The sequence below is a fragment of the Tachypleus tridentatus genome, chromosome 4 (assembly GCF_004210375.1).
Source record: "Tachypleus tridentatus isolate NWPU-2018 chromosome 4, ASM421037v1, whole genome shotgun sequence".
Taxonomy (NCBI): Eukaryota; Metazoa; Arthropoda; class Merostomata; order Xiphosura; family Limulidae; genus Tachypleus; species Tachypleus tridentatus.
The window spans coordinates 38,516,334-38,542,550 of record NC_134828.1 but is presented as its reverse complement, the minus strand read 5'-3'; the positions used below and the strand labels follow the sequence as shown (position 1 = coordinate 38,542,550).

At 31.2% G+C, this 26,217-nt stretch overlaps 1 protein-coding gene across 6 annotated transcripts in view; it reads left to right on the top strand.

Annotated features, from left to right (window-relative positions):
* The window catches only part of LOC143248879 (protein vav-like), a 111,784-nt gene that overhangs the window by 11,927 nt on the left and 73,640 nt on the right, over positions 1-26,217 (top strand). For 3 of the 6 annotated variants that reach the window (XM_076497761.1, XM_076497759.1, XM_076497765.1), the window contains exons 3-6: positions 3,779-3,837; positions 16,562-16,636; positions 22,633-22,741; positions 25,791-25,895. In XM_076497761.1, the coding sequence (XP_076353876.1) occupies positions 3,779-3,837; positions 16,562-16,636; positions 22,633-22,741; positions 25,791-25,895 (348 nt within the window). Of the gene's footprint in view, positions 1-3,778; positions 3,838-16,561; positions 16,637-22,632; positions 22,742-23,603; positions 23,716-25,790; positions 25,896-26,217 lie in introns of those variants that run through there. The other 3 variants (XM_076497762.1, XM_076497760.1, XM_076497763.1) reach the window with 2 other exon arrangements.

Here is a 26,217-nt window from a genome sequence, read left to right as displayed (position 1 = left end):
TTTTGTAGTACAATGAAGAATGGGTGTTCCCCATTATATGTACTTAAGTTTATCAGTTTAAAGTTTCAGATAAGCAACTACAATCAGTTTGGAAGAAATAATGACAATCTAAATGTTTTTCAGAGTTTTTAGAAAGTTTGAAATTTTTTAGGTTAAGGTGTGATAATTTGTGAAGATTATTACTTACAGTGTACAACATAATGTTCTACCCAAGAAGCTGATGTCTTTCTAGAAATTTGTTTCATTTCTTTTCATAATTCTTGTAATTAGTTGATTTTGGAAATGTTACCTCTCTGCACTACCAAGAGACAAAAATGAACAGAATGCTCTGAAGAAGGTCAAATTAGGAAGAAGTGGAACACCCTAACTGAAAAGAAAGGACAGGCGAGATTGTGGATGAAGAAACGTAAAGCATTATTTCCTGAGGCCATACCAAAGGAGCCACAAATACAAGTAGGATAATATGGAGTTGGGACTAAAGAAAGCAAATGATGTAAAACATCCAAAGAGATAGTTTGATATATAGGTAAAAATAATGGAATATTACATATCTAATTCATGAATGAAGCAAAGATAAAGGTAGGAAGTACCTGTTCCTTATCAGAAACAAAAGCTGTAGGTGGAAGGGTTGGCCAACATCAACCACAGGCAAGGCAGGCTCAACAGAAAGCAAGAAAATGAAATGATTATGGACCAGAATTGGAGAAGAAGTAGGCAGAATGAAACCAACTACATGATGCATAAAAGTGGAAAAATCATTGGTACAGCTTAGTTCATCACCAGCCATTAAGATTGTTGGAGTTATCCATGATGTCAAATGTACCTCACTACAGGGTGAAATCTGAGACCTCTCACACACAAATGTATGTTCTAGGTGAGCTAAAGGGATAACATCTGATTCTCAAGTTCGTGAACAGATAAATTGTCTCCAATTGTTGAGTTGGCTGGAAAAAATGCTTTAAAAGGAACATCTGGGCCTCAAGATGTTTTTAAAAATATATTTTAAATATTATACCTTGTTGAAAGTAGCCTAGGGTAGAAATATGTTGGTTGGAGAAAGTGAAATTGCAAACAGCTGGATTGAAAAAAAATGCAACAAGGACAAAAGAAAGTATCTCTAAAGAAAAAAAGGCAGTTTAATTAAGGTGACTAGAAACTAAAAAAAACAAAGGGAAAAACACATTTTAACTGGCTGGGCTAAAGAGAGAATGAGCCTTTGATCATGTGCTAGTGCTTATGGGGATTACCACACATGGAGGCTATGTTTTCCTCTTGTTAGAGCAATGTGATGATTATGTCATAAGCTGGCATGATAAATTTAGATATATGCTGAGATGTGAACCTGTTCAAGGCTTTGTAATACATACAGGAAATTCTACTCCAGTTGTACACAAAGTAATAGCTCTTGGTAGTGCAGAGAAGTATCTGTTTGAAGTACATTTCCAGGTAAGGAAAATATTAACTTTACCAAAGCGAGTTTTGGCTTTCAATTCACAACCTAACAAGTTCAAATTTCCTAAAACTTCTTGATAAACTTTCATATCATCAAATCTGGTAGTTCTAATGTTTTACAGTTTGTGGTTGTATCATTTAGACTTGGGTCTAAAGTCTAAAACAAGCATTAAATTGAAGTTATTTTTGTTGAAATTTTGAAACTGATTCAAAAACTGAATTAGACCAGAAACAAAATGCAAAAAGTGAGCTTTACAAAATACAGGGTGTCTAAAAACAATTATACCCCAAATAATGTTGAATAACTTTATTGTTATTTGAGGCAATAACTCACATTAAATATAAAGACAAATAGTAAGCGTGTAAGTTTCAGTAAGTAATGGAATTCTACATGTTGTCCATCATTTGCTATAATTTATCTAATTCTGCATTCAAATCTTGAGAAAACATTTTCCAATACAGCAGTGTGTATTGATAAGATAGCATCATAAATTTGATGTTTCATTTCTTCTTCAAGATCATGTGGTTTACCATGGAAGATTTTTGTTTTCGAAAAGCCTCAAAGGTAAATCTAAAGGGGTTAAATTAGGCAATTGAAATTTGAAAATTATTTTTCTCGGAGATCATTAGTTAAACACAGAAGTATTCAATGAAGTAAATTATTAACTTTAACTTTCTTTAGTGATTAATGGAAGTCTAAGCAAATGCCAAAGCTGTTCATTTGGTTATCTTAACAGCACTGTTTATAGCTAGGGAGCTCATTTATTCCTTTTGTTGGCAAATCAGATGATAGTTATTTGTAAACTTGCATTTATTTTCACTGCCCATTGGCCAGCTGATCTCACAGGCACCAATTTCTGTTTTCTTGTGTCAGAAACTTGAGTATTTATTGAAATATTTAAGATAGTGTTGGGTCTTGGAAGAGATTTTGCAAAGGAATATGAAAATAGATTTTGTTAGAAATTATGACACAAAGTTTGGAAATAATTTACAATGAAAAATTCCCTAAGTTCTAACTTTCTGTGTTGAATAACAGCTTAGTGTATTTTTCTGTTGTTTTACTGTCTGAGAACTCTCTAGGTTTTCCACCATTAAAGATAACTTTTATCTTCATTTGTGTGGATACCATTTGAATTTCCACTGTAGTTTAATTGAGTTTCTTGTGTTTTCTGTGAGTGAACCTTGAATACTTTCCTTCACTGGATAGTAAAGCATAAGTTTATATTTAAAGAACAGATTATTACTGTTGTAGTGAAATACATATAGGAAATTAGATTTCATACATATTAACTATATGTGCATGGGTTAGGATTCAAAGTTCACATGCCACTACTTTCTTGTAACATAGTTGTTGTGTATTTGATGTCAGACTTGAGTTATAAAGTATTAATTTTACGATACATTACTGATTTAGAGACAGTTCACTCTAGAGCGGAGTAGAAACCAGATACAGGGATTCTGTAAAAAAGGTGTAAATATGTATGTTTTAGGTTCTGAAGGTTTTTGCAAATGCAATTTGTACTCTGTACAATGGAAAGGTATACCTCTCTGATCCATTTGACTTATTGTGTACAAAAGATTTGCAATTATTATTAAAGCATATCAAATCTTGTATTGATACACTTGATGGATTTGGAATTCCAGGTAACTTTCCTTCTGTAGCACAGAGAATAAAATGAATGGACCATACAGATGGACCAACCCAGTGCAAATTTGGTCAAAGTAATGTTAACTTTGTTCTACATTTCTAACTCTGTTAATATTTTTTTAATTATACTCTTGCTTTAATTACAAGGGAAGAACCTGCACTACTGAAAGCTCATCTGTTGAATGTCATTACTCTTTCTAATCTTGGCTGTTTATTTTCACACAAATACAAGATCATTTGTCCTACTATATTCTGTATAATTGTTTACTCTATCATAGTTCAGAGCTATTTGCATTCTAAAGTGTAAAGTTGCCATTAAACGTTTTTTTGTGTGCGTAAATCTGTCATTATAACATGTTTGGAAATGTATATCCAAGTCTCAGATTTGAGAACATCCTGTTGTTAGGAAGACCTAACTTTTTAGATTTGCTGATCATTTACAATTATCATGATTCTAGCAAACTTTTAGTGAATTCTGACATTTTCTGGATGTTAAATACTTGGGTTGTATCACCAATCTGTGCCTGGTTAAAAAGTCTCAAATAGAGAGTTTAAAAATCATAAAACATTTGGAATCTTGAAATTATGTTGTCTGTGTTACTGATGTTATTGGTGGTAATCTCTATTAAAGTATTTGAGAATTATTAGTATCGTAATAATGTGTATTTATGTTTTCAGGTGCTTCATACTTTATCGTTCTTGTCAAAATCTTCTAAAGCACAAAACACAGGAATCAGGTAGGCATACAGTATAACAAGTACGTACACACAAATAAATCTTCAGTTCAATGAAACCTTACCATTTAAACATTGTATAACTTCTGTAGAACAGTGTATATTAAAAATTAATGAGAAACAATGCTAATAAGTTACAAGCTTTTGAAAATTGTTTGGACACTAAGATAGCTTTAAATTATTAAAACACTCGATCTTTGTTTTGTTGTATATTATTTTTGCATCTTTGTACATTTTAAAGAAAAATGTATTATTATTTTGCTAATTGATGCCTAAATGTTGGGACGTCTATGGTGTTTAAAAAATGTAAGAAGTCATATGAAAGGAAAATAATTCTTGGTGGTATATTCAGAACATTGAAGATAAACAGTTTGCTAAACAATTGATAACAAATTTCCAAAACAGTCAGTTAGCTGTACTGATGACCACGTTGATTTTTTGTTGTCCCCTAAGTACACTGCTTACTTTGATTAGAAGTTATTGTTATTATTACTAATAATAAGTAATATGCCAAAAGGTTTTTTGTTTTTTTTATGATGGTAATGTCTCAAAAATTCTTCATTAAGTCTCATATTTATGTAGAGGAGATGAATAGATAATCTGTAGAATACATAATTCATAGTAATTCTTGTTTAACTAGTAATATACATGTTGATTTCTCATCATATAATATAAATAATATGTTAATGCAATTATTAAAATTGTTAAACCTGGTTATAATTTAGATAGTTCATATAGTGCTAGTATTAAATTTATTTTCAGAAGTGATTGTTTATCTCAGGTTTGTTTACATGGCTATTTACAAATTGTATAGAGTATAGTTTAGTAGTTATGAATTGGTGGTTGTTATATTATTGCATCATGTTACAAGAACCTTTTGAAATTTTCTCATTGATTTAATTATGTATTTTTGCATCACTGTATCTACAAGTATGAAGAATGTTTCAGACCTCTATTTGGGTATAAACGTGTTAGAAGTGTAGTTCAAGAAATAAATGTATGTTGCATAATTTTGAATAGCTGTAAAGAGCATGTAGTGACAGCTTTTAAACTGAAATTATTATGAATTATATTATAATAAAGTAGAGAAGAATAATTTTTGTCTTGTCAAATTGTGTTCTAAAGTAATTGAACCAGCCTGTGTGGACTTTGATGAAGAATAGACAGTTATTGAAAGTTCTGGATACAACTGTGGTAACAAACAGTTATAGTGGTAATTTTAAAAATGACATTATCACAGACTGCATTGTTATAACAGAGCATGAAGAATAATTTTCATGTCAAATGGTGTTGTAAAACTGTGAAAACGCAGTATAAGAACCATTTGTATATACATTTAACTTATTTTAATATATTCTAAAACAAGTGGATTGTGTGCTGTTTGTTTATTGTTGAAATTAATGCCAAGTCACAGGTACCTACTGAAAAGAACCTGGCCCATACATAAAAATTGACAATTTATGCCAACTACTATTATTTACAGTGGTAAACAATAGTAAAAGTAGAAGTGAACAACCAGCAATTAGACTTATATATGCAGAGCTATAGTGGTGGTGAAAATATAAATGTTGCAACCACACTATATAACTGTGACTACTGATTTTGATAAGTGGAGAGAGAGTAGCAAGCAGTTTAGGCTTAAAGATGGTAATCTATGTGTATTTGTTTAACAACAACAGGAACTAGAGATAGAATAGCACAGGCAGAGAACAGAGGAAGAAAGACTTAAAGAATATGAGTGTGAAATATAAATAGATAAAAAAGAAAAAGGATAGGGTCAGGGCCAATGAACCCGAGCTGTCCAAAATTTGATGAACAGAAAGAAGATATAGATACCTTTCTGGCAAGGTATGAAAAATGTGCCCAAATTCTGAACTGGGACAAAGGTAACTGACCAGACTGTTTTAACCCTTTTCTCACAGGAAAAGGGCTACTAGTATATGTTGACATGATGTCAGAAAGTGCCATGGACTATGATATGTATTTTAGTTTATAGCAAGTATATGGTGATACTTCACAAGGTGGACTAACAGCCAAGTGTGAAGATAGTTTTGAAGGACTAGTAGGTTTAATATGTGAATAATTTATGCTCATGTACTCCACTGACATGTTTCTCTCTTAAATGAGAGAAAGCACCAAATGTAAAGTAAATGAGATGATCAAGCTGGCAGAACAGTATATGAAGCCTACAGGTGGAGTATAATTAGCAAGTCCAAGAATAACCAGTCAAAGTTGAAATCAGAGATGGCTGTCCAAAAGCAGGATGCCTCCAAAGGAGAGATGTCATCTGAGAAAAATGAGGAAGACATGCTATACTTGCTATAAATAGGGGTATATAGCAATTGTATGCAAGTCTATCACCAACAAGCAAGAGCAGAAATTGCAACATAAAGTAGCTTGAGCTACCTACAAAGATTGTGCTGGCAAGAAACATGAAAAAAGTGACTGTCACTATGGTTGCTGCTGCAAGATGAAACAGAATGAAGACAAATAATCAGATTTATCATAAGAAGGAAGTGCTGCTATTATCATTATTAACTCTCTTGACCACGTTGCCAGTCTATATGATTGACCACGTGATATCTTTTTACACATTTAAAGTATTTTTATATTTAATACTTCCACCTTTCAGTTTTGTATCTATATCTTCACAGTTTAACAGTATTCACTTAATATTATGTCTTTAGCATACAAAAAAAAATATTTTTAATGAAGTAACTTTAATGAAATAAGCATTTGTTCATGAATATATTATTTGTTTTGAATAGTTCATGTGCAAAGTAATTTTCATCTTAAAAGTAAAAAATACTTTTAATTATCTCAATAAAAAATTTACACATCCTTTGTGTAATCCCTAAGATCCATGAATACATTTTGAACTTTTATTTTTCTCTCCAATAATTTTCTCTAACTTAACTCAAAATGGGATTGGTAAATCTGACTTACCACCAAAAAAAAGAATCTAAATTACCTTTATGTATAATTTTATATTGTAATATCAAACCACATTCATTTATCCTAATTAGCTCTAAGTTCATAAAAATATACATCTATTTTTAATTAAATTTTTATTGTTTTATTACCCTTTGAATCATGGTTAACTACTCTCTGTGTGTTTATAAATTGTAAAATCACTTGGTGAACATAAAGTTCACATTATGCTATGAAATTACATTACCTACAAGCTACTACAACTAGTACAAGCAGATTGTGTGAGTGCCTTGTGAAACATTTTTATTTTATTATTATTATTATTTATTTGACTTACTCTAATCTTAACTAACCTAAAAGTATCCTTATTTTTACATTTTAGTTGAATTTATACATAAAAAATAAACATGTAAAGCAAGAAATAAAATACTTATCAAATCTTCTTTTTTTCTTGCTCTCAATTGTTGAAGAGAATTAACTTTAATAATTTTTTATACTACTTATAGTTCTGCAAGTAATAATTTTCATATAATTAAATAATACTCCAAACAATATAGACTAATAACATACAAAAAGTCGACAAATTCCCTTACCTTTTGAACATTTTCTGGCTTTAACTCTGTTGCAACAGTCGTTACAAATTCATCCAAACTATTTGTTAACTTTCTCCTGGGAACAATGTTCTTACTTTGAGTGAAACTGGCATTTAATTGTTCAGAACATAACATTATATAACATGTCATTTGATACATGATAATCCAGAGTTTCTATTGCTTATAGGTAATACATAATCAAACATAAGAGTGAACTATTAACGAATAATGAAAGACGATGTGGGTGTGGCAAGAAGGGTCTGATTTTCTATTCAATAGCTCTGTAACCAAAGTTGAACACTGTAATAAATGTGGTTTATCTGAGCAATAATAATGTCATAGAGAGTCATTTACATTTTTAAAGTTTTATGTTTTCAAGGGGTGGTGGATGAAATGCAGATGATGACATGCCAAGAGAAAATGTATCACACTATGGGATATTCAGGATTTGTTTTAAATATTGCCTTATAGAATTAAGAACTTAAAACTAATATACTTTTAAAATATAAATTATTAGCTAATGCTTTATACTCTTCTAATTGGTATCACATAAACAATAGTAATTTAAATACTTGTACAGTAAAATTGTCTGGATGATAGGGTTAAACAGTGCATGGTTGGTGATAGGCTCAAGCCAGTCAAATGGATTGCAAGTGTTGATTGGAACATGTGTCAAACATTAAGAGGTGCTAAGAAATCACAAAATGGCAGGAACGAGAAAGTAAAACCGTTAGAAGACATTGGGTGCAGTAATGAGAACCATTTCAATATCTGATGAACAAACAGATTACAGGAAAAGTACGTATGTGATTACTGATTGATGGGACAATGTGAAAATTTGGCATAATAAGAATAAAGTGGACACTCCAGTGTGTGGGAGATCTTGAGACTTTGTGTATGAAGGCACTCATATATGACCAAGTTGTATAAGCCCAGAGGAATCAGATAGAAAGGAGACTGATGAAGCATTGACAGTTTCCACAAGAGCTCAAAAAAAAGAAAAGCAAGCAAGATGGGAAGCCCCAGCAAGACTTTATAGGTGACACCCCAAATCTTGGTCTGTGAGAATAATGGAAACACAGAAGTAAGATCCTTCACTGCAGAAACATAGGGAGAATGTCTGGAAGAAAATCTAGCACAAGACCAAGAGGAAAGGGACTTACAGAATAGAGGACTGGAAGGAAATGCTGTACTAGATCTGTCAAGGCAGTTCTTCTGGGGAAGTAAAACAGATTTTAGATCTGACAGAATACTACACTCATTTGACAAAGTTGGCTCATGAGTTGATTCTGGGAGGACACCCAGAGTGAAAATGAGAGCAGGCAGAATCATCAGCATCTTCTATTGGTCAGGGACCATCAGAAGTGTGATCAGCTTCTGCATATCATGAAATTTGCCAAAGGAAAATTACCTACATGGAAGGTAACCAAGGTGCCACTGGGTGAGATACTTCTCATTGAAGAGTCATTCAACAGATTAGCTGTTGACTTGATCAAACTACTAGGACCTGTATCTGACAATGGCAGCCAATTCATGCTGACAGTACTTGACTGTGTAATGCATTACTCAGAAGCTATATTATTGCTGAAGATAGAGATGAAGATAGTACTAGAATTCCTCCTGAAAGTGTTCTGCAGTATAGGCTTTACAAAACAAGTCATCAGTTTATCTTAGGACTGATGCAAGAGGTGTGTAGACTCATCAGCACTAAGCAGCTCTTTATTATCTCATACAACTCCACATGTAATGAATTTTGTAAGAATGTTAATGAAGTCTTAAAGAGCATGTTGAAGAAGATGTGCCAGGAGAGACCACATGAATGGGACCAGTATCTGCACACATTGTTATTTGCTTACTGAGAAGTCTCACAAGCGAATACAGGATTATCAATTTTTAAGCTACTTTACAGAAGAACAGTATGTGGACAAGAGAAGAATAGTTGGAAGTGAGGAATGTATACCAGTACATATTAGACTTCATAAACCAAAAGGAGGAGACCCATCAACTCATTTAAGAAAGTCTGTATGCAGTCCAAGGCAATCAGAAGCACTTTTATGCCAAGACAGCCAAGGTTTGTCATTTCACGGCTGGGCAGAAGGTCTTGGTTCTGCTACCAACTGATTATAACAAACTCACCCTGCAGTGGAAAGGACTTTTTGAAGTGTCGGAAGTTGTATCAAGGGAATGGACTATAAAGTTAAAATGGATGGGAAGACCAAGATGCACAACAACATCTGTTGAAGAGGTACTTTGAGAGTGAAGAAGATCTAATGGGTGCAGTTACTGCTGGTGTGGCTATTGTAGAAACAGAACCAGAAGATGAAGACATATTAGACCTAGGTTGATAGGTGAAGGTGAGATGTACAAAGATGTCAGCATGAGGAAAGAACTGATTGGCGAGCAGAATAAAGAGCTACATGGTCTGCTGTGCCAGTACACTGATAGGCCAGGCAAGTCAGACTTTGTGCAACAGACGATCAAGACAAAGACCAAGGATTTAGTCAAGGTGAAGCCCTACTAGGTGCTCTATTTGATGAGTGGACTTTGTGCATAAACTGGGAACAGTATTCATATATAGTATCAAAATATTGCTTCAATTTAGTTTCATGCAAGTGTTGTGATTTAGGTAGTTCATACAGCATGGATATTAAATTTGGCTATTTTCAGAAGCAGTTGTTTATTGCAGGTTCGTTTATGTAACTGTTTATATAATCACATGTTGTGTAGTTTAGTGGTTATATTATTGCATCATTTTACTAGTACCTCCTGAGTTTTTATTGGATTGTAATGTCTAGTTGTGTGTGGAACATTCTTGATCTCTGTTAGGATGTAAATAAACATATTCATAATAATTTTTACTGTCTAAATCTACATTTCACTGACAAATGTAAGTTATTTATGATTTCATGACTGTGTTCTCTCTATATCTTTTCATATTCACTTATTTTCCCTATTACTTTGGGGTTTACATGCCCTGTCTTCTTTCCTGTGTTATCTCTTGTGACTGGATATGACTTCTTGCTCTTTTGCTTTTCTTTAACTCCTATTCTGGAACCTTTTCTTCAGACGTGTTTGTCTTTCTTGGGCTTCGGTTTTCTTACCTTCTTACACACACACACCCACAACCCTTTTTCACTCTTTTGCTTTAACCTTTCCATGGTAATCCACCATTTTCCTGTGGGTTTTATGATAGATGCTCATTCACTTACCTATTCTACAGTGGCATTTTCACTTTATGTTTGACTGATCTTTTGCTGAAGTTGACTGGGGCACAGTGCCTTTGTTACTCAATTGTTTTTTCCTTCATTATATTTCAAATACCTTATTTAGGTTCTTTTTACCTTCTTGTATGGTTTTATTGGTATACTTGTTTCTCTAGTGTCATATGTTGGAGCCACATGTCAGTGATTTTTTCCTTATCCTCACTGGTTTACCATCTTTTCTATGAATGTCCTCCCCATTCCTTATCCTATGATTGTCTTAGGATGTTTGAGATGTACATCTTAGATGCTTATTTTCTCATATTTCTTCATGCCAACAAGTCTCCTTCAGCCATAATCTTGTCCTTCTCCTCCTGTATGCAGTGTGTCTGGGTTGGTTGGTACCCTTTTTATATTTCATTTTTGTTTGCTTGCATCAGCACAGGGCCCAGCTTTCTCTTGTTCTTTTAAGGGACACAGAGATATTATTTTCCCACACCATAACCTCACCTTCTCTCGCTGCACATTACATTCTTTTTCTTTCAAGGATTTGGGCTTCCATGGAATCCCTTATTCCATTTAGTCACATTTATTTGCAGTGTCTGCTGTGAATGTACATTCTTTGGAGCTTTACTTGGGATCTCTTGTCCTCAACTGTTCTCCATCCTTACTCAGATATTTTACCTGGTGTTTTGATGAAACTTCTCACATAGTTGGTAGTACATTTCTCACCTGGATCTCCTGTTTCCATAAGCCGTCTTGACAAGATGGGAGCATATTTTGGCTCTCTTGTGAATTTTGTACTATGACATGTTGTCCCCTCAAATTTATTTCTTAGAACATTGAATTTTGAGTATTTTTAAGATGGTTTATAGGCATCTCGTGATGATACATACAGTTAACTCTCATTTGTCTCCTTTATCAATCATAAGAGGGAAATTTGATCTTGCTATCCCTGTTTCAACATTATCAATCTCCTATTTTAGACCCATTCTATACAAGTACATCTAAAATGTTATTTTACTGATGATACCCTTAGTCTTGCTGTAGCTAATCTCTGGAGGCTAACCAAGATACTATCCATGGATTGGCCCCTTGTTCCACTGGTGTTCAAGTGGCTAGACTATCATCTGGACACTTTTCTTCTAGATGCTTTGCCTCTCTTCTCAATGCCATACTTCAGGTTCTTGATTTCTCTTTCTTCAGCTTTAGTTAGGGATGCATTCCATCAGAACTGGTTCAACTTTCTTTCTTTTGTTTTTCATCCATGCCTGTATGCCTACTCATCTTCTCCCTTACATTTATTCTCATTCTGGACACACTATATTTAACTTTCCCGATAACTCCATATTGTCTAACTTGGTAATGGTTTTCTTTATTGCATCTACTCCTGTTTTTCTCCTTATTCATTCAACCTTACCACTCTCTCTTGCATCCAGCAGTCATAACTTCAACTGAGGTGTGTTTTGTCTGATCACTTGCAGTTTGTTCCAGACTCTCTTTATATGTAGCTTTCTTTTTTTCTTGTTCAGTTTGTTCTTCCCCCTTCCTTGTTTACCCATGTCAAAGGTGAACATTCTGTAGTTGGTCTCAGCATCATGTTTTTTTTTTCCTTTGCATTCCTTCTGTTCCCATCTTTTCAAATTTTTTCATTGGCTGATGGAATACAGTTAACCCCTCTGGCTGGCTTTTCTCCATCCTCTCATTGCTTGAAGTTGGTTCCAGTATGGTCTGTAGGACCAGCCAATTTAAGTCCTTATACATGGGGTTGGTAGGGACCCTCCTCTTTCCACAGACTGGATGAAAACTTCCAGACTATGCCTTGATTTGAACTGGAGCTGACCCACTGAATATCACTGAATGCACCACAGCCATTCCTATATAGTCCAGTGTGTCCGTATACTGACTGGATATGAATTCTTTTAACCTAGATTAGTAACATGTATCATTACAGTAGGCAAAGATTACTCCTTGGTACATATGTGGTGCTGTCTCCCATGAGTGTGACCCAATATATATTAGAGTATCATTTCCTATGATTTCTTTTTGGACACCTGAAGAATACTCATCCATGGAACTTTTAACGAGTCCCTCTTCTGTTTCAGTGTTGAATTTTTGTTATTACATGAGCAGAAGTAAGGTATCATATCAGAAGTTAACATTTACAAACACTGAAAGTATATTTACAATAGAGGTTTATATCCACTTACATTTCCTACCCATTCTCCCACTTCTTATGCATAATTTTTGCTCTCTCTCAACGTGATGATTGTGCTCTGTGGTAAAGAGGGAGCCAGCTGTGCTAGCACTCCTATTGATGGAGGGTTATTCCATGCTTATATGCATCCAAAATGCAGCTATATCATATGTAAACATGTGATGTGAGGCAGGAGCTGTAAGGCTAGTGACAAGTGAAAATTTCATAAATAGAGGTAAGTACAAAGTGAAGGATACTGTTATGTGAGTTGAGATAATTATATGTTGAAAACACATTTTTGGTGTTTGAAAATCTTAAATTTAGAAACTTTGGGTAAGGAATTTTTAAAATTTTTTAGTCAGATTGGTACACAGTTGTGTAAAATTTGTGATTCTCACCTAAATATAAATGAGTAAATCCAATGTTTTGAGAAGCATAATGGAGATCACAGCAAGTGTTTATACACACATGTAATCCATGTGAATCATCTTTTTCTAATTATTTTTAACTTTGTGATATGTTGAAAGCAGAAAGAAAAGAACAGTTAAGTGTTCAGATGGAAATTAAATGTAAGATATGGAAATATTCAAATTAGTTTTGGAAGTTGAAATTATAGAGTAATAAGTTACATACAGTGTCATTTTTTAACAATTAAATAAAAATCTTATGGAATTTAACAAATTTAGCAATTTTTGAAGTTAAGAAAATCCATAACACACTGTTGGTCAATTAAAAGCAGTTTATTAGTATACAGTTTCAATTTTAACCCTTTTGTTTAGGAGAATTTTGATTAACTATTATGAGTTAACTACTAATAATATGAACCTTTGTTATTTATGAATATATTTAAATTATTGGAAGTATATAGAAACAAATGTGGTCAAACTGATATATATACGTGTAATTCCTGGTGAAAATCTGATGTGTATTAGTTTTATACAAGTCAGATAGATATTCATTGCTATTTCTGAGAAATACATTATTAAATGCAAATAAAATGAAATAGTTAGCTGTGCATTTGTTTTTGAGTTACAGAATTGTGGTCACTTACTTTAAAGTGGGTAATGTAGACATAAGTGGTGCATTGTGTGGGCACCTTTGATTGACTAAATATCATAGTAATAATTATATCTAGCTTACTTGTAACTTTGACAGTTAATTTAATAATTACGTGATACTTATAGAAATAATTTATCCATTACCTTGAAATAATTTTAAACCAGCCTTTGAGAAAAACCTGTGTACCTTCCTGATTTGAATGGTTCAACCTTGTACATGACTTCCACCACTAGTGTGATATATGTGTAGTTTGTAATAGTGAAAATACATGTACTAGTACTTTTATAGTAGTACTTTTACCTTGATAGTATTTTTTTAAAATCAAATCTAAAACTGAGTGGTTTTGTGAGATTTTTCTCTTTAATGTGTTTGAAAGATGTAGATACTATAAATAACACATAGTTTCCTGAAAACATTAGTTCCACCTCACCCCCTATGAAGTTTGTAGGGGGTAGATACAGAATGTCCTCCCACTAATATCAGAAGGCATGGGCTCAAGATTTGTTTACGAAACAAGGCATACATTTACTTGTATTTATGTACAGGTGATTTGTCTTGAATTTTGTTTTAAGGCCTTACTGTTGTGTTGGGCAGTTGAGAAAGAGATGAATCTTCTTTGAGTGAATTGTACATGTTGAATTATTATCTGTATTATTATTAGACTAGTATAATGAAACTTTTCAAGTAATAATACCATGACACAATGTTGAAATGGGTCGTTCACACTGACCATATTTCAAGAAATCACTTTTCTTGCAACTTAAGCGACACAGACAGTACGTGTTGTCTCTATGATGATGTGGAGGAGTTACCTGTTGTGGAAGCAAGGTATGTTCATGTGTAGACGTTTTTCTTACTGGCAGTATCTAAGATGTATTCCTAATGGCATTACTTTTGCTGCGTTACTGTAGTTTGTGTCTTTACGCAGTGTAGTGATTTGCCAAATAATCAGTGAAATGTTATTGTGAAGCTGAGATTAAATGACACTCCCCTCTGAGGATGTAATTAATAGTTTTAATTTCTTGAATCTGTTCAGAAAAGAATGTATGAAACTTATTCCCATTTATCACAGATCATATTTGTTTTGAAATTAAGCTCTGGTTTATCAGATTTTGTTGTATGTTTATCAAGGTTAAGAATTTTTTTTCTTAGGTATGTTTTTACAGGGTATAATTTATTTAGGTATTTTTGGTAACTTTTTTTTATATATGCTACGTTTTTTACAAGTGAGCCAAGTTTTTTGCAGTCCTAAGTATTTAAACTTTTAAGTTTTCAGTACACTGTGACTGTACATTCTTTAATTATTTATGTTCAAATTACATGCACCTATTAGTAACTCTTTTTATTCTAGACTGCGAAATAAATTATATTTATTATGTTAACTTTTACATACTTCATATCGTATTGCTGTTTTTGTAAACTTCTTGTTTATATCTGTAGATATAATTTGGATGTTCATTGTAATTATTTTCTACTTGACGTTACAAATAAGCTCCATATCTACTTAACTGAAATGTGTAATAAACTTCTTACTTCTGGTTTTCTAACTGAGTGTAAACCCTCTACCAATCAAGTTTTTAGAATCTCCCAGTTAGTATGAGGCATTTGGTTTCACATGCACTGAAATTCTTTTATTCTATTAATTTCAGTTTTGAAGGATACTTTCATATAAACTGCCTCATTTTCACTTCCTTTAACAATATGCATCTGAAATATGAAATGAACACTAAATGCTTATTTAGAGAGAAATAAAATATTTTTATTTTTGAACTGTCATTACTCTAATTAGCAATATATGTGATAATGTTTTATAATTAATTGTCTTGTTTTAGTGATATATAGTTACTACAACTACTGACAAAGACTTATCTATTAGATAGAAAATAAAATGTTCATCAGATTTATCCTATTGAATAATTTGTATTTTTGTAAAAGTTAGAATTTCATAGATTTGTGTGCAAATATATAAATACTTATGTAAAAACATTGAACAGTTCCTTCTAAATTTTCTAATCATGAGTAAGCTGTGTGCTTATGGTTTTGGAACCTGCTTTGTGTTTGTAAGAAATTTGTACTTTTCACAACTTCATAACTATAAAACTTTAGATAAATATCAGTTTTCTAATTAATAATATAACTGAAAGTAACAGTCCTAGAGAAGTTGTAAAAATTTGAAGTTTTGCCAAAGTGAACAGATGTAGTTTCTCGGTAATTTTTTATTAATAAATAATGTTTAGTTTTTTTAAACCTTCATATGTTAATTTTATCTTAGAGATAGAAATGAAATACCAGTGCCACCTGTGATACATAACTTTTGGTGTTTTATCAACTGGCTGGTATTTTAGGACTATGCACTGCCTTCTTTACCCTTCAGTTATGGCTGCACCATATTTCTACAGGTTCTTTTACACAAGGTTATATATTTTGACAACATTGGTGTAGTTTGATCTGATATTAATTACAAATTAACCAGATTATTTTTTCCATATGTTATAGAGGTATATATAACTAGTTGATCATGTATATGTGTTTGATATATTGTTTTTAGAAGGATTAATTCATTGTTTTGTTACATTCTTTGGGCATTTTGTAGCTGGAATGATTAACTTTCAAACTACGTATTAAAGTTTTGTGAAATATGTTAACAATATTAAATGTGGTAATAAAATTATGCTTGTGTTTTCATACTAAATACCAGTTTTTAATGCTACGTAAATATTTATTCAGGTTTTGTTTTGTTTTTTCAGAGGATTTCCTTCTTACAACAAAGCTCATGAGTACTATAATGATGACATTTATAGAAATTTGGAAGATATAGCCAAGTATGTATATACATATGTATATGTGTAAATATATAATAAAGTATTCATCTGCAAAGCTTTAATCATCAGACAAGTATATGTTAATATTTTTATGGACATAGAATAATAAATTTACAGTTTTAACAATAATTACTTCTGACAGATGAATATCTTAGATGACCTAAAATTAAAGTTTTAAAACTGTTTGTTTTCTCCTTTTCAATAAAGATTTGACTCTTTTTATCATGGTGTGCCACCTGTCATCATTATTTAATTGTTTTCTGTGAGACTTATAAGTAGTTTTTAGTATAAAAATTTATTTCAGATTTATATGTAGAACACAAAATGTGTGTTTATTTGCACCCTAACTTTTCTAAGCCTATTGGGCCAATCTAAACAAAATATGTATGTAAACACTATGAATTATGGGAAATGTTCTAAGAGTGTTAAAAGTGAACTTCATTCTGTTTCTATTTTGTAGATAGTGGTTAATTACTCTCAGCCTGTTGAGTCAATTTCAAATAATTTTGTCAGATTAATGCTTAAAATTATGTTGACATTATAAAGAGATTTAAGGTCAAGGTCAAAATATGAAAGCTGCTGGATTGTTTCACTTGCAATCATGCTTTTCTCATGGTCAGTGCAATGTAGAGTGTTCAAGGGTGGGAACACCTCAAAATCTTTATTTGTTGGTAGATGCAGAACAAACTGTTCTGTTTTTTATGAAGAAGCTTTGTTATAATTTTAAAATGTTGAGATAAAGCTGATGTTCAAGTTATTACTTTGAAACATAAGATTGCTGTTAAACTTACTTTAATTATGTTTAAACATTCCAACTTAGTTGATGGTTATTTCAGTTTGTGTATGGGAATTATGATACACGTTTCATAGGAGAACATTTTGGTTCCAGTTGTTCTTTTTAAGCTGGTAAGTTTCTTCATTTCATTGACAGAATTCAGACTTCTTTGACTGTCTGTGTCTATAACAAAGTAGAGCAGTATTTTTATTCCAGTAATTTAGGCTTGTGCAACAATCTGCTAGATTTTTATCTTATCAGCAATAATTGGTGTTAAGTCAAAATATTTTGATGAATTAATACAAGTAATAAGGAAACAGATTCTTTATACAACTGCAGGGATAAAAATAACTTATTATTTTGAATAATCAAGGGTGATTTTCTAGTTTGTAAATATTGTGTATGTGCTACTATGAATTATTTGCATACTGGCCTGGAGTTAGTGCAGTTATGCTTGTATAAAGAATGTATTATACATGCATGTAACAGCCAACTTTATATTTAATTATTAAAATTTATAAAACTTTTACCCATTATTCTCCTTTTATCGAATCATTAAATAGCTACTGTTAATGAATTTTTCTTTAAAGATAAATAGTCTGTTCATAAGTATCAAGCTAATCTGTCATAAGTCTGACATAAACAGATGTGAAAGTCATTTATTGATTTGTGAATTAAAATATCCAGTAATTTAGTTCCTTATTTTTAACAGTTTTTAACTTTGTGAACAATTTTAACTGGGATTGGAATATATATTTCTTAATGTAAAGTTTCATTGGTACAAGATGAAACAGTTGTGTGTGGGTGAAATAACTTAGAGTCCTCAGTCTGTTTCTTAAGTATGACTAAAAAAGATGTATAGACTGAACAAATTCCCCAGATAATTTTAAATTTTGTATGTTTGGAATTAAATAATAATTCCATCACCTCAGAAATACCTGCCTACCATGTATGTACACTGCTTGATCCACCCATAGATTTAACATCTGTGTCACATAAACTGTAATAAATTGTATTATTTATAGTTTTGTACAATTGTGGAAGAAGTTTTTGCATTGAATATACACATGCATTTACAATGTATCATAATTTAGTCATTATGGCAAAACAAAATTTTATGTGGTTGAATTTTATTCAGGCTTGCACATTTATCATGATTATTTGTCTGGTGTTATATTAGAGAAATGCACACCCCTGATGATTGACAATACTGTAATCTTTCCTTGGTGCTAATTTAATAATACATGATAGTAAGCTCATTTAAGTGTATTAAAATGAAGCATCCAGAAAGTATGAGGCTTATCTTCATATGAGACATTTTAATGTGCTTACACATATCATTCACTACGCATAAGGGTGGGTCAGTGGGTCAAAGTGAACTTGTCATGACATTTTTAGTGTTACATTCAAGATTAAAAACACTGTTATGAATGTATGTCAGTAAACTTGGCATCAAGACATAGTTAGTAATCCAAATGGTTCTATTGTTCATTTTACCTTTAAAAGGAAATAGTTAAATGAATTCTCAGTCGTTATTTGTGTCATGACATGTATTTTGTTCTGAACTATCTCATGTGTGTATCTATATGTATATTTATTCTTTCATATCTTTTATGTCTTTCAAAAGATTTCATCCTATTAAAAACACAAACTATAGATAGTGCTAGACAAATATGCATAATATAAACATTCCTTGTTCTGATTTTGTTGAGACATCAGTAAAAATGTATCAAACTCGCCAAAAGGTTTCTTCCATCCTGTTGTTGCTTTATGGTAGTTTCTAATCCACTTGATACAATTTAATGGATGAATATATTTATAGCAAAATGAGTGAGTAAAATTTAATGTACTGCTTTCCTACATTTGTGTGTTTAGTTTGGCAGTTTTAAAGAAAAGTTGATGTGTGTAAGTCATTGCTCCAAACAGTAATGGAATGTTTTAAACCTGTTTTTAGCTTATACAGGAAACCAGAGGGATTAATAGCTTTTGAATGTTCTGCTCTATTGCCTATTATATGTTTTAGTGTTATATAATGCATATTTGAAAGCTGCATGAATTATTTGTTAGATGACAACATAATAAGAAAAAGTAGGTTTATCAAAGCATGACAGTTATGTGCAAACTGCCTCAAGGCTAAAGCAAGTACTTCATTTCTTGTTTTTCATGCATATGTTTTACTTATTGTTACATATTTTTAACAAATGGAACTAAAATTTGATAAGAAAACAAAACTTAAATAAAAAAAACTTTTCTTTACCACTTGATAGGAAAGCCAGCACGATACGGTTTCACAGTTGTAACTTAACAGATGTTAAGAACATTTAAACATGACTTTATAGAGCCAGAATTAGAATTTTCATGTCATAATAGAATAAATAAATTAGTTAGAGCAATGGTTTATGGTTTTATCGGTAAGTTGCCAGATGGACTCCTGTAGCTTTGATCAGAGGCATTCAGTAGGACTTTGGAACAAACCATAGTGCTAGGAGGTTTGTCCTTTTTTTAATTTTTTTTTTTAAATTCACATAGTTGCTTTTGTGTTAAATTATATCTGTTTGAAAGATGAAGAAATTTTATTTGATAAAAAGACATCAGATAAACTTATTTAGGTTAATGAATACATTATGCTATGGTAAAAGATTGAGTCAAATAAATCTTTATTTGTTGAATATTATTTTTATTTTTATCATATTTAAACACTATATATATAAAATGACTAACTGTGGCTGCTTAAGTACTTAAAACTGAAATCATGAAATGTTTTAAATAAAAACTATTTCTGTTATCAGTAAGGGTAAAACATGCTTTCATTACTTTATTTACATAAGATCAAAGGGGCAATACCATTTATTTAAAACACACAGAATGGTAATGACATGACTATCCTGGCGTTAGATGGTTTACCATTATTATTATTCTTAAGGAAAACTCATGCCAAAAGTGTTTGGCAAAATTAGTTTTTTATGTGTAAAATGCTGAAATAACACCACCTTTTGAAACACTGATTATATAAAGACATTGATAATGTGGTAGTTAATACATGGATAGGGACTTCAATTATGCTGTTCTTATAATAATTGTTAATGAAATTAAGTTTTTTTTTTATTTAAAAGATAGATGACACATGTTGATGCCAAATAAAATAATTTTAAAAGTAACATGAATTAGTGAAGATAGTTCTGTATTACAAATTGAGTCAAAATATTTGTATATTATAAGTCAGTATACCAGAAGACATAAATATGTAATGATTATAATTCATTGAATTATTGGTGGATTAATACTCTTTAATGCTTATGATTTTGTTTTAATGCCAACAATGTATCATAAGGTTTGGCCAACAATGCAAAATAAATTTCATGGATGTATATATGGCTCAAAATAACTACAAAAATTTATTCTAAACTTGTTAAATAATAATGTTTTATGAGATTCACTGTAAAAAAAAATTAGTAATTACAAATTTACAACTACGTCAGTTGTTTGCCGTTTAGATTCTCACAACTTACTAATACAAGAAATGTGGAAATACTTCACACAAGTATTCGTGCTTTGAATAGTAGTAAACATAATTTAACTAAACATGCTAAGATATATTCAAATTTTTAAGCTAAAAGTGCTTTGTTTAGTGTTAAAACCACTGACTATCTAGGCATTTTGCAAATGATAATATAGGCAGATGTTAGACCACATTTAAGGTGCAATTAGTACATAGCAACAGGGCTTTGAACTTGTTGAGGATCTGAATTGAACAAGGAATTTTTAGTCACATTTTATTTTTCTATATTTGACTTTTTTTTTTAAATTTTGTTCTGTTGCATATGATTACTATTATTGATATGTAAAGGATTAAGTTTAATACCATACTAGCAAAACTTAAAATAGGAGGAATGTTTTTCAATTTACATAGAAGTTTGGCCTATTTTTAGTCTTGATTCTTAAACATTTTTCAATTCATCAGACAGACTCAAACCATTTTATGCATAATTATTATGCCAATCTTCATGTATTTTCAGATGCACTGCACACATTTTATTCTGCAGCTATGTCTTGTATAAAAAGGAAAAAAAAATCAACAGTGTTTTGACAAGTTAGTCTTCCATGATAAATTTCTTTGATAATTTGTTCCAGAAAGAAAACGAGGAAGCCACTCTCATTCTTGAATGATGTACAGCTTATCTCCCACACCTACAATAAATAACCAAGAAGTTTATTGAAATTCTCTTTATTTGTTTATCTTCATTAGTTACATGCAGTGTGTGTATATAAAAAGATTTAGTTTTGGTTTGTCATGTGACTAATCCTAAATATCTGGTTTCATTGACTTAAGCAGCACCAAATTAATTATTTCAGCCCAGAGATATGATAGAAAGTAAAATGTTTCAGCTCATCTCTTAGGGGACCTGGGGATTTCTCCAAAACAATTTCTCCTAAACTTCTGAATTCACTAGCTTTGAATTGGTGTCAAATGAATTGTTTTGGCCTTGAGATTTGCACAAAGAGAAAACTTTTCACCCACACCTAAGACATTGACATATGTTATAGCACATGAATAAGTAGATCTACTAGTCACTGTTTATAACTTGGTTAAATAAATTGATTTTGCATTATAGTGGCTCTGTAAATGTGGGACTATGGCCTACAGGTTTGAGAGTAGTCACATATTCTCTGTTTCAGTCAGCTTTTATGTTCATTGTTCATTCAAACTATACTTTTTGATCTTTAAGTAGCCATGAGAAAAAGATTGTGATATTAAAAAATTGGTAAAGTTGCATTATAAAATATTTTAAAACCCTTGATTTTTTGACTGGTGTTTTTGTCTTCATCAGGAACAAATTCATTGTCAACTGCATTATAGTTTGTTTTATTAAGTAAAAGTTTATGAAAATGATAGTCATATCAAAATGTGTAAAAAAAAGAAAGCATAATTTGTATTACCATGTGATGGTGTTTTCTTTGTGTTGTGTATTTGTGGTAAATGTGTATGTGTGTATATCCACTGTTGATTCTTAAGCAATTTTCACTAACTTTTTTAAAGATAGGCACTGAATTATGTTAGTGTACATGTATTATAGAAACTATACTCTAAAGGTTCAGCTGAAGTAGATTTTCTTTGAAATAATTTGTAAAAAAGTACAAGTAAAAAAATGGAGGAAACCCTAATCATGGATGACAAATTTCTTTAAGAACTTTTCACTTCACTTCTGAACCCTTCTTTCAGTCACAATGAGGATACGATGGTGGCATTTGACTTTCCCTTGAGCCCACGTAGAACTCATGAAGAAGATATATATGAAGACCTTTGCTACGTGACTTTAAGGCTTAATGAGGTATTCGCTTGGAGTAAATATGCTCGAAGTGATACTTTCAATACTTTGGTCTCCATATGATGTAGCATGTATATTTTGCTGGTTGTTGCTTACTTTTTCAAAGCCACTGCCATTATGATGTTATGAATCTCTGCTTTGTTTCACTTTTGTACTTTTTTGTTTGCCATCTAGTTTGCATATGCATGTGCTTAGTGTAGGCTGTTCGTAAGCATGAAGACATGAAGTATTTGTGATTATATGTTGTTTTATTATATAATTTCATAAAGTCCATTTGTAAAATCTTTGTGTCAACACAGAGAAGTAAACAAATAGTAAAGTATTTCAGTGTTGGAACAGTGGCCATCATCCCTCTTTGGCTCCTGATACTTTATTGATATGTTAAATTAAGACTGTCTACTTATAAACAAATAAACATTGTAAGAAATATTTGGTAGCTGTACATAGATTCAAATGGATGAAGAGATTAAACTTGAGGAACAGATAATATGAGTAGGTCATTAAATTGTTTATGTTCATATGCAGATTTTGTTTGTTTCCACGATATCCATAATACCTTGGTCTTTACTGAATCAAAATAGGCTTAACTTGTCGTTGTAATTGTTCACATTTTTTGGGAAGCATGCCCCAATATTCACCCTGCATAATTTCTGATGCTTGTGGAAAATATACATTTGTTTTATTGTGGCAGTTTGCTTTACTAGTTATTTGTCACGAATGACAAAAAATATTTTTAGAGCATTTGTCTGTGTGTAATAGTAAAGACTGTCTGCTTTTTAACTTAGCTATGTAAATGTGAAGTATCTGCTATTTTGATGCATGCAACCAGCATGAAATGATAACTGTCACATTTTTTGTTGGTTAGTGAGAGCCAGTATGGAGAATTCGGTGAAATTGATGAGAACTATTCATCATTAACACAAGATGATGATATTTATGAAGATCTGTGTTCCTTTCAGAGAAATAGTGCATCACAGGTATTGTGCTTGACTCACTGACAGTTTAATTGATTTGAAACTTTTGTGGTTAAACACTTATTCGGATTTCAAAAACCACTTATATTGTCTTTTGAAAGTTGCATATGCCATTATTATGTGTTTATTCAACATTTACTTGTAAATTTGTCATACACCGTGACTTTGGTTTGACAAGAAAAATATGTTTTGGAATTATTTAATTCTGATTCTTCAAGTATCTTTCACTTCATACATTATAATTTTATTCAAGAATCTGTAATTCAATTAAAATTTCATATAGTAAAACCAAAGTTTGTTTAATGGTCATATTGAACCCCATGTGAAAGTCAAACAAGTGATTGCTGATAAACTGTATCAGATTATATTTTATCATTACATCTCAAGTCAATTCAATCATTGTTAAAAGTCCTGATAAGGTAACTTCTTTTGAATTTGTTTATTAGTCCTTGAAGCATTTGGTACCTCCTTATTTTTTAAAGATTTTTATACAGTCTTACATGGTTTTTATTTATTTCAAGTCTGTTGCTTTAAAATGAACTAAATTGAACACTATTTTTTTAATCTTACTTACATACAAGGACATAAGAATTTTAAAGATTAGTAGAACTAAGAGGTTTTTTTTTGTTCATCTAATTTAATTAATATATGTGCATATTTAAATGTTCTGTATCATATAGTTCAATGGAAATTGCAATTAAATTCACATATTTTAATTTTTTTTGGGCTTCCAAATTTGAATGTAAGGCCATTATTTTACATTAAATGTTCAAGAAATTTCTACTTTGATATGCCAACAATTTAGCATTAAAACAATTATGCAAAGGAAACTTACTGTATTTAATTTTTACTTAACTTTGACCACAGTTTTAACTACAGATCACTCCACTAGCTGATTAGAAAGTAACAAGAAATTTGAAAATTAAAAGTAACAGCTAACTTTGACTTGAAACTTGACCAAGTATCCAGTCACTGCAGAGTTTTTTAAAGTTAGTTATTATAAGTGAACAATCATTCTGTTACTGGATATTTGTTTGTTATTTTAGTTTTGGTCCAAATAGGTTCATAGAAAATTTAGTGCTATGCACAATCTTGGCTTGAATAGAGAACGTGTAATTGCATAGCAAACACATTAGAACATTTTATTTACTGTATAATCCTGTTATGTTCTCTGACATATCCAGCTTAACCATTATGGTTTTATTGAATGACAATCATCATTTCAAAAAATTAAATTCATGTTTCGAAACAGTGATAGTACAGTTTGTACAAATGCTTTGGATTTTATATAAAATGTATTACTAACTAATAATTAATATAGTATGTTGAATGTTTTTAATTGGAGGTCACTTTATGATGATGCAGATGGAACTGAAAACTATTAATGTTAAAATTGTATTTCACGTGTTAAGTCCTGTGCACTGTTTTGAAAGAGTGATTCAGTTTATAAGGTAAAATCAAATTTGTAATGAAGATCTTCTGTTGCAAGTTTTCAGTCATTTGAACAAAATGGGATAATGCACATGAGTATATGTTTTACTGTACTCTCAGAGGATAGTGTTAAAATACATGCAACTCAAGTATCAGTAGTGTTAAGTCATATACTTATGTTAAAGTGCATATACATGAATGTTGTTGTTACTGAATAGTTTGTTAATAAAAAATGAAGCATGCCTGTATCTGTACATGTATGCAGCATGTATATGCATGTAAGTAAGCAGTATGTATATCATTGTACACATTATCCAAGGAGATATTATTTACCTTTGATGCTTAAGATTGTTTAGATTACTTAGAAGATAAAAGGTTTAGCACTTGTAAATGAATTTAAAGTAATAAAAACACTAAAGAAATCTGTAAAATGAAGTGTTAGATTAAGTAACTGACTGTTAAGTTTTTAGTTAAAAATAATTGACTGAATTTAATCAAGTTTTGTGAGAAGAATGATTTCTAGAAGCTTAAATTCAATGTCATAGAGCAATACATAAAATAAACTTAATAACAGTGATAAAAGGTTTTCATGTGCTGCAAGTGAAAGTGTTATAAAGTGTTGGTTACTTAAGTTTTCTGATATTCAGATTCCAGTTCCAACTACAGCACCTGTAGAAAAGTGTGATTATTGTATTAAAGAACTTGTGGAAACTGAAAAAAATTACGTTGAAGCTTTAAACATGATTATCAAGGTAAACCTTAAGTGATTTTGGATTTTTGCAATAGTATTGTTAATTTTACTTTTATAACCTAACTTTTCACTTTGGTTGTCAAAACTACTGTTATATTTCATGTATGTTTTGTCACTGATCTTTTCAACTAGGAAGTAGTGTTTTGAGCATATTGTAAGTATTAAAAACATGCTTTTAAAATTGGTTGAACATAAAAAAATATTGAATAAAGCTAACAAGTCTTATGATTTTTTGCTGTATGTTGACTTCTGTTAATAAAACAAACATCTGGCAGTACCTTCAACTGGTTTATGGGGAATGAATCTGTGATGGCACTCAATCA